Here is a 9,671-nt window from a genome sequence, read left to right on the forward strand (position 1 = left end):
TCATCACAAACAGATGTGCAGCCTAGTGGTTAGATGTCCTCAGCTTATGAGGGAGGTTGTGCGTTCGAATCCCTGTTCGGCGTCCGCCACTCCTTTGTTTTTTTTTCCTCTAATTTTTTGGTCGATTGTGAATACCATCACAACCAGATACATGGTATAGTGGTGGTGTAGTGGTAAGGTGTTTGCCTGGTCGTCTTCTGATCCATGTTCTGAAAAATATATTATTCAGAGGTCTATTTTAGTGGTAAGACACTTGATGTTGTTGTGTGAGGTCTAGATTCAATCCTTTTTATTGGCTCATTTTTTTATTTTTTATGAAATTTAAAATCTGCGCACATGCTAACTATATAATGATGTAATGCATTTTATTTTTTAAACTATATAATGAAGTAACATATTTTAGAGTTTTTTAAATAAAGCAATGTATTTGTTTTGTCAAAATTGTGGTGGAGTACGGTATCAAATTTGAGATGATTTTTATTTCAATCTACAATGGTTACTGTGGTTTGTCATAGAATTCAGGCCCAAATTTGAGCCTAGATGGACCATTTGCATATCCATGACGAAAATACACAAATCGTCACAGATGTTAGCATATCTATGACGTTCCATGAGAGCGTCACCGAAAATCCGTCATAGATTAATAGATTTCTTATAGTGTACGAGAATGACATGAGAAAATATGTTTTAACATTGCAAAGCAATTATAAAATAAGTTAGATATATAGTACATAGGTAGGTCATATATGTGTAAGTTCAAGTTCAAGAGTGCTGGTCTAGTAAAAACCTGTGTGGAGCGAACCGTCCGGCACTGAACCGTAGACCATGTGACTATCCAGCAAACCGTCCACCGGTCAAGTGTCGACCGTTTAGTCAGGAATGTTTTCTGCGTGGTGCTGAAAAATAAACTATGGGCCATCCCCTTCATAGGGGGAGAAAATCTGCAGTACAAATTTTTGGGAGATTTCATAATATGCAGAGGCTCGGATGCTCAGTTCGTGTGACCTATAGAGTGTCCGGGGTGATGAGAGGGTCGTCCACGGTTGAGGCTGACCGGCAAGTTCGCCGGCTTCTACTCTGGCATCCATTTTGATAAAAAAAAATAAGAGTTTTAGTTTTAAATTAATCCGAAGATAAATCATGACCATGAAGAAAATTACGTACAGAAAATGAACATATGTAAACATGCTGATCAAGTAATTTAAGATAAAATATTGTAGCAGCAAGATCAACTCTAATCAGATCATACTAGGTATGAAAGACATAGTTAGCGACAGAAAACCGTACGTCTCTAGGCTGACCGGAATAACCGGGTAAAGAAGACGACGGCAACGATCAGCACCACCGAGCGCTTGACGATGCCGAATCGCGCCCCACTGACAAGGAGGAAGACGAGCCGTGGCGACGAGGACGTAGAGGACGGCAATGTGGAAGCGTTCGAGCAGTCGTGCAGAGCGCTTCCTAAAAACCTTATTCGCCCTCTCTCGGTGCAGGATCTCTGAGGAAGAGGTTCCGGAGACCTGCTCTCCCGATCGCGTGTGCACGCCGACGAACGGGATGAAGTAGCGTACGCGGCGGCGCAGCAGGCAGGTCGAGGTGTGTTGTGCGTCGTCTCTTGTATTCTGTTTCTAGCCAGCACCCGTGCGTATTTATAGGAAGGAACCGCAAGTGTTTTTGGGTAACAGATTCAAAGTGGCAAAATAAATATGCAAAAGGAAGTCGCGTTCCCGCAAGGATTGGACCGGATTTTGGCGGACCATTCACGCGCACGTTGCATGTGCGCGCCCTTCGCCCGAAGCCCGTGCCCGAGCCCGGCCCGGCGAGGCAAGGCGAGCGAGCGCGCGTGTGTTCTTCTTTCTTCCTCTCACCCACACTTGCAAGAGTATGGAGAGCATCCAACTATTTAAGTTCGATTTCCTCCACCCCCACTAGCAAGGTGGGACTAACTTTTTGCCATACACCTTTGCACTAATGGGCTTTTGAGATTTTATTGGAATTATTTGGATTTACATAGTGGGACTTTGCACTATTGGAACCAAATATTCCAACAATCCCCCACCAGATCTCAATGTCTCATTATGATTTTGCCTCAATCCACTGTTGTTTGATATACCAGTATTTCAATGGATACTATTAAGTGGAACTTCCATCTAGAACAACAAGTTACACTCATTTACAACTTGAACAATAGACTAAGCCTTGAATTGCAAGTTTTGTGCAAATGAGTTTCACTTACAGTCAAATTGATACTTGACCTCCAGTAGGCTACTTCGCGGTTGGAGCATATAGGTCGTACTCCCTGGTCTCTTCATGAGCTTAATAGAGATCACCTGAATCTCACAGACTGCGACCGTCCAACAGTCGAGCTCACATAGGTGTATTCTTTCAAGAACATTCTGCAGGATAACGTCTTTGCTAATTAAAGCCAACAGAATACATTAAGGCCAACGCCAACCTGCCATACAGTAATCGAGAGTATTGCATCCTTCGGAGTGAGTATAAAAGGTTACTCTCATGCTAACCTCTAGCTTGTTCTTCCCAGATCCTAATTCACGGGATCTCTGATCACATAGGTTGGGTTACCACTAGGGAATAGCTTATACGGGTCTCAAACCCATCTCCTTGGATGCATTGTCTATCACATTGCGTGACAGCCCCTTGGTGAACTGATCAGCCAGATTTTTCTTAGTGTGGACATAACCCACAGTGATAACTCTGGCGTTTCTCATTTTTCTGACTGATTTTAACCATCTCTTGATATGCCTTGAAGACTTCATATTCTCCTTTGAACTGTATACCTTTACAATCACCGTTTGATTGTCACAGTTCATCATTATTGCCAGCAATGGTTTCTTGATAATAGGTAAGTCCATCAAGAGCTCATGAAGCCAATCGGCTTCAACTGTAGCTGTATCTAGTGCTGTGAGTTCTGCCTCCATAGTAGACCTCGTCAGGATCGTCTGTTTGCATGATCTCCATGAAACAGCAGCACCGCTAAGAGTGAAAACATATCCACTAGTGGCATACAGCTCATCTAGATCCGATATCCAATTAGCATCACTGTATCCTTCTAGTACTGCAGGAAAGCCGGAATAGTGAATCCCGTATTCCATAGTACCCACCAAGTAGTGCATTACGCGCTCAAGTGCACGCCAATGATCATCTCCCGAATTGCTAGTAAACCGGCTCAACTTGCTTACAGCAAAAGAGATGTCAGGCCTCGTTGCACTTGCAAGATACATGAGTGAGCCAATCATCTATGAATATCTCAATTGGTCTCTGCCAATTCTTCTGTTCTTTCGAAGGATCAAGCTCGGATCATAGGGAGTTGGACTTGATTTGCTATCCTTATAGCCAAACCGTTACAACATTTTCTCCACATAATGGGATTTTGAAAGAGTAATCTCATTCTCTCCCTTGATCAGCTTGATGTTGAGAATAATATCAGCCTCACCAAGATCTTTCATATCAAAGTTTTGACACAAGAATGTCTTGACCTCATTGATTACATCAAGACTAGTCCCAAGGATCAGTATGTCATCGACATACAAACACAATATAACTCCTTGACCCCCACCATAGTGGTAATACACACATCGATCAGCCTCATTGATACTAAAGCCTGCTGATATGAGTGTCAAGTTGAATTTCTCATGCCATTGCTTAGGTGCTTGCTTCAGGCCATACAAAGATTTATACAACTTGCACACCTTGTTCTCATGACCCTCTACTACAAACCCATTAGGCTGTGTCATGTAGATTTCCTCTTCTAGCTCTCCGTTGAGGAAAGCTGTCTTAACATCCATCTGATGGATGAGAAGACCATGCGAGGTAGCCAGGGAGAGTAGAACATGAATAGTGGTCAATCTCGCAACAGGTGAGTAAGTATCAAAGAAATATTCGCCTTCTTTCTGGGTGTAACCCTTAGCCACAAGATGAGACTTGTACTTGTCAATAGTATCATTAGGCTTAAACTTCTTCTTGAACACCCACTTGCAACCCACAGATTTGCAACCATACGGTCTTTCGACCAGATCCCAAGTTCCATTAGAGAGAATGGAGTCCATCTCGCTATGGACAGCTTCTTTCCAATCATCCGCATCAGGAGATGAGTATGCCTCAGCGATTATTTTGGGAGAATCATCTATGAGATAAACAGTGAAATCATCACCAAAAGACTTTGCAGTCTTTTGCCTCTTGCTCCTCCTAGGAGTATCACTGTGAATCTCCTCATGATTTGATTCAAGTGTGTGTTCATCATGCTCAAAAAATTCAAAAAATTCAGGAGTTGTATTCACTGTTTCATTCAGAGGTAATGAAGATATAACATGCGAGTCTTTGATAGGAAAAATATTCTCAAAGAAAGTAGCATCACGAGACTCGAACAGTGAATTTACATGCATATCAGGCACCTCAGATTTAACTACTAGAAATCTATAAGCAATGCTATGATGTGCATAATCCAAAAAGATACAATCCACAGTTTTAGGTCCCAACTTGCGCTTCTTGTTGATTAGCACATTCACCTTGGCCAAACAACCCCATGTGCGCAAGTAAGAGAGTGAAGGTCTTCTCCCAATCCACTCCTCGTAAGGAGTCTTTTCCTTATTCTTCATGGGAACTCTATTCAGGACATGATATGCAGTCAATACTGCCTACCCCCACCATGCCTTAGATAATCCAGCGGTGTCTAACATGGCGTTAACCAAGTCAGACAATGTGCGATTCTTCCTTTCGGCAACCCCGTTTGATTGGGGTGAATAGGGAGACGTCCTCTCATGAATAATGTCGTGTTCCTCACAGAATAAGTCAAAATCGTTAGAGAAATATTCACCTTCTCGATTGGACCTAAGTCGTTTGATCTTTTTCTCAAGTTGGGTTTCTACTTCAGCCTTATAGATTTTAAAGCAGTTAAGAGCCTCATCTTTCATTTTCAACAAGTACACATAGCAAAATCTAGTTGCATCGTCAATCAAGGTCATGAAATATCTTTTTCCACCTTCCGTTAACACGCCATTCATCTCACAGATATCTGAATGGACGAGTTCTAGAAGTGCCAAATGTCTCTCCTCTGCCACCTTGTGAGGTTTTTGAGGTTGCCTAGATTGCACACAACTATGGCACTTAGAACCTTTGACTATGGAAAAATTCGGAATTAAACTCACGGTGGAAAGTTGAAACATAGAGCCAAAATTCAGATGACATAAACGCGAGTGCCAAACAGATGCATCGCTCTCATTTATACCATCAGAAATTAAGTTCACGGACTTATTACAGTAATCTGAAACTGAAAAACGGAACAAGTCTCCACACTCATAGCCTTTACCGATAAATTGTCCACACTTAGACACGATAAATTTATTGGACTAAATCACTACTTTAAACTATCCCTACACAAAAGGGAGCCACTAACTAGATTCTTGCCGATAGTAGGGGCATGCTGCATGTTCTTCAGCTGCACGATCTTTCCCGAAGTAAGCTTCAGATCGACCGTGCCAACACCATAAACAGTAGCATGCGACCCATTGCCCATCATCACTATAGAATCCCGAGCAGTCTAGTAAGAAGAAAATAAGGTAGCATCAGAACACACATGAATATTTGCACCAGTATCAAGCCACCAACTAGTAGATTGAAATACTGAAAAAACCGAAGGTAAAGAATTATACCCACTGGTTTCCACTCCAGCCATCGTGACCGTGTTCGTAGTCTTCTGCTCAGGTGAAGGCTTCCTTCCTTTGCGGTGTGGGCACTTCTTTGCCCAATGATCGGTAGATCCATACACAAAACAAGCTTGACCTTCCTTGAACTTCTTCTTCTTGAAAGTAGTGGTAGGCTGCGGCTTGGTCTTTTTTCCCTTGCCCTTGCCTTTGCTGTGAGACTTCTGCACCATGTTGGCACTAGTCTGGCCCTCAGCAGCCTTAGATCGCCCATCCTTGGCCCGAGCTTTTTCCTCAACATCAAGGGATGCTATCAGATCAGACACTGATATCTCCATCCTCTTGTGTTTGAGAGTAGTGGCGAAATCCCTCCATGAAGGAGGCAACTTGGCAATGATGCCACCAGCCACAAACTTGTCGAGTAGGTTGATCTTGAGGTGTTCAAACTCCTTGGCCATGCACTGTATCTCATGAGCTTGCTTGACTACAGATTTTCCATCGGTCATCTTGTAGTCATGGTACTGCTCCATGATGTACAGCTCAGCGCCAGCATTTGTGCCACCATAGTCAGCCTCCAGGGCATCCCACAACTTTTTAGCATCTGTATGATGAAGGTACACATCCTATAGATGATCTACAAGTGTATAGATCACAGCACCCACAAAAAGTGTGTTGGCCTCGGTAAAGGCCTTCTCCTGCTCAGGGGTAACAGGCCCCTCAGGTTTGCCTTGGACACCCACAGCACGTTCATGGCAGAGAGCCACAGAATCACTTCTCGGGCCTCAGAGCATCAACAAATCTAGCCATGAAACTGAAATTCCTATAATAAGATTTTTGGATTGATAGAAAAAATAAGAGTTTTGATTTTAAATTAATCCGAAGATAAATCATGACCATGAAGAAAATTGCGTACAGAAAACGAACATATGTAAACATGCTGATCAAGTGATTTAAGATAAAATATTGCAGCAGCAAGATCAACCATAACCAGATCATACTAGGTATGAAAGACATAGTTAGAGACAGAAAACCATACGTCTTTAGGCTGACCGGAATAACCGGGTAAAGAAGACCACGGCGACGATCAGCACCTCCGCGCGCTTGACGACGCCGAGTCATGCCCCACTGACGAGGAGGAAGACGAGCCATGGCGACGAGGACATAGAGGACGGCAATGTGGAAGCGTTCGACCAGTCGCGCAGAGCGCTTCCCAAAAACCTTATTCGCCCTCTCCCGGTGCAGGATCACTGAGGATGAGGTTCCGGAGACCTGCTCTCACGATCATGTGTGCACGCCGACGAACGGGATGAAGTAGCGTACGCGGCAGCGCAGCAGGCAAGTCGAGGCGTGTTGTGCGTCGTCTGTTGTATTCTGTTTCTAGCCGGCACCCGTGCATATTTATAGGAAGGAACCGCTAGGATTTTTGACGTTCCAAAAACAAGTCGGTTACGAGTCCTAAAAATTCCACGCGTGAAATCCGTAACAGATTCAAAGTGGCAAAACAAATCTGCAAAAGGAAGCCGCGTTCCCGCAAGGATTGGACTGGATTTTGGCAGACCATTCACGCGCACGTCGCGTGCGCGCACCCTTCGCCCGTGCCCGACGACGGCGAGGCAAGGCGAGCGAGCGCGCTTGCAAGAGCATGGAGAGCATCCAACTATTTAAGTTGGATTTCCTCCACCTCCACTAGCAAGGTGGGACTAACTTGTTGCCATACACCTTTGCACTAATGGGCCTTTGAGATTTTATTGGAATTATATGGATTTACATAGTGGGCCTTTGCACTATTGGACCCAAATATTACAATACATTTGGGGTGGATTGTGTTCCTAAATGTTCCCGGCAGTGCGGAGAGTCCATTTTGATAGCTAGAACACACAAGCATCAAGATTTCAAGCTTTATGCTAACAATGGTGATTGTGCACTAAAAGATTTATGGATTTATCCTAAGGCAATTGGGAAGGTATCGGGGATAAGGATGGCTCGTTAGCGATGAGTGGAACACGGTGAGGAGTTGCAAGTTGGTGAAAGACGATGTTGGGGAGGATTAAGCTCGTCCTCCTTGCTTGAGGCTAGAGGAGAACATTAAGATAGACGGAGAAGCTCGGGGAAGCTCCTAGCTCCAAGGAAGAAAAGAAGGGATGGTGCAACAGCTTGTCGGCGTCGATCTCTAGTGAAGCTCCGGCGTGGTGCATGACGGTGCTAGTGGACCTTCCGCGGTTGATGATATGGAGGAATTGACTCAGTCATGGTTGAACATTTTCAGTTGGGCTGACGTGTACTAAGGACCGTATGCCATACAGGGGACCGTCACTTAGCTATATAGTTTTATCATTTCTAAGTGCGTTCTAATTATGATTAATGGTTGACGATGCATGTGATGATATGATTAACATCTTAATTAACCTAGGGATGTTGCAAGGAGCCGTCTTCATGCAGATCGAACATTGCAGTTCGTTCGAATCAATGTAATACTATCTGCATACACGATTACTACATACAACATAACACACAAATACTAGGAGGGAGCGGAGAGATGTGGTTCGTTACATACGCCGATCGAACAGGGATTAGAGCGCGAGCGCAAAGTGAATCGATCCTGAATGACGAACGCTCCCGAGTTCTAATTTCCAGCACTAGTCACACAGTCAAATGATCGTCATCAGAAGCGCCATGGTTCCGAGCCCCGCACTGGCCACTACCCTGCCGGCGGCCGATCCCTCGGGCGCGTCAGCCGCGTGGTCGCTGCTCGCCGGCCCGTCGGCCGCCGGGCCGTCCGCCGTGGGGCCGTCTGCCGCCGGGCCATCAGCCGTGGGGCCATCCGCCGTAGGGCCGTCTGCCGCCGGGCCGTCCGCCGCTGGGCCAGGCGCGTCGGCAGGTGCGTCCGCGCTGTCGTCGTCGTCAGACGATGGGCCCGGAGCAGGGGCCTCCGCATCCTTGGCTCCCTTCTTTCCCTTGGTTGCAGGCGCCGGCGCCGGCGCCCTGGCCTTATTGTGCGGGGGCGGCGCGCCGCTGTCCGCGGAGCCGCCAACGCCGGGCGGCACGATGAGGGCGCTGACCTGCAGCACGGAGATGTTGTACGGGCGGGAGGCGACGGACTTCACCATCTGGGAGTTCTTGGGCGAGCCGGGCTGGGCGGAGCCGAACACCATGACGCCGTCGGAGCGCTTGGTGAAGTTGAGGAAGCCCATGCGGTCGGTGGCCTTGCCGGAGGATTGGAACATCGTGGTCAGCAGGGTGGTGTGGTTCTTGATGGCCCCGAGCTTGGCCGTGTCGTAGTAGTCGAGGACCACGTGCATGGAGAGCACCTTGCGCTGCACGTCGGGAGGGAGGGAGGAGATACCGCCCGCCGCGCCGTTGTCGACGGCGAGCACGGTGATGGTCTGCCGCCGGTTGATCTCCTCGGCGAGCTTCGTCTGCGACAGGAGACTGTTGAAAGTGCTGAAGTCGGAGAACTCGCCGAGAAGCCTGGTGATGTTGAAGGCCGCCGCCGGCGAGGCGAGGAGGCCGGCAAGGACGAGGAGGAGCGCAATGGCGGGCGGACGTGAAGCCATCGTCGCTGCTGCCTGATTCACCGGAGTTTGTGGAGAGAAATAACAATATAGAAGGTGTGTGACGAGTGTCCTAAACTTGGATGCGCATGCTGGCCGGAGAGGGCTGACGCTAAACCAGGGGCGCCCCAACTGCATGGCTGGGTAACAAAGCTCCAAGGCTGTTCAACGGTAGGGATGCTTGAGTGGTTAGAAAACTTCTCAATCAGCTGTTGGACTTAAAACTAATTTCGGGAGTAATCTCACAACTAGACTTCGCCTGCCCAGGCGTCTTCTTGCTACCCATTTGGAAGAAATAACGCGACCAGTATGTATCCATCAAACCCATTACACATTTGCAGCCTTCCCTTCTTTTCAGTTTTCACCATTTCATGCACGTTTCCCAAAATATTGGCACTATCATTGTCCTAACTTTTTTTTTACAAGCTAGGGGCACTAGGGCAAACATCAAGGACGATGG

General features: G+C 46.5%; 1 protein-coding gene across 1 annotated transcript; it reads right to left on the reverse strand.

Annotated features, from left to right (window-relative positions):
* Positions 1–8,308: 8,308 nt before the first annotated feature.
* LOC112885412 (fasciclin-like arabinogalactan protein 14) lies at positions 8,309–9,214 on the reverse strand. Its single transcript, XM_025951055.1, has one exon. It carries the CDS (start codon positions 9,212–9,214, stop codon positions 8,309–8,311), a length of 906 nt encoding a protein of 301 aa, XP_025806840.1.
* Positions 9,215–9,671: the final 457 nt, after the last annotated feature.

Source organism: Panicum hallii, chromosome 1 (genome assembly GCF_002211085.1).
Source record: "Panicum hallii strain FIL2 chromosome 1, PHallii_v3.1, whole genome shotgun sequence".
In the NCBI taxonomy this organism is placed as follows: Eukaryota; Viridiplantae; Streptophyta; class Magnoliopsida; order Poales; family Poaceae; genus Panicum; species Panicum hallii.

What these genes read in the sequence shown, in the direction of transcription:
- LOC112885412 (XM_025951055.1), bottom strand. Translation starts at nt 9,214, where the DNA reads ATGGCTTCACGTCCGCCCGCCATTGCGCTCCTCCTCGTCCTTGCCGGC.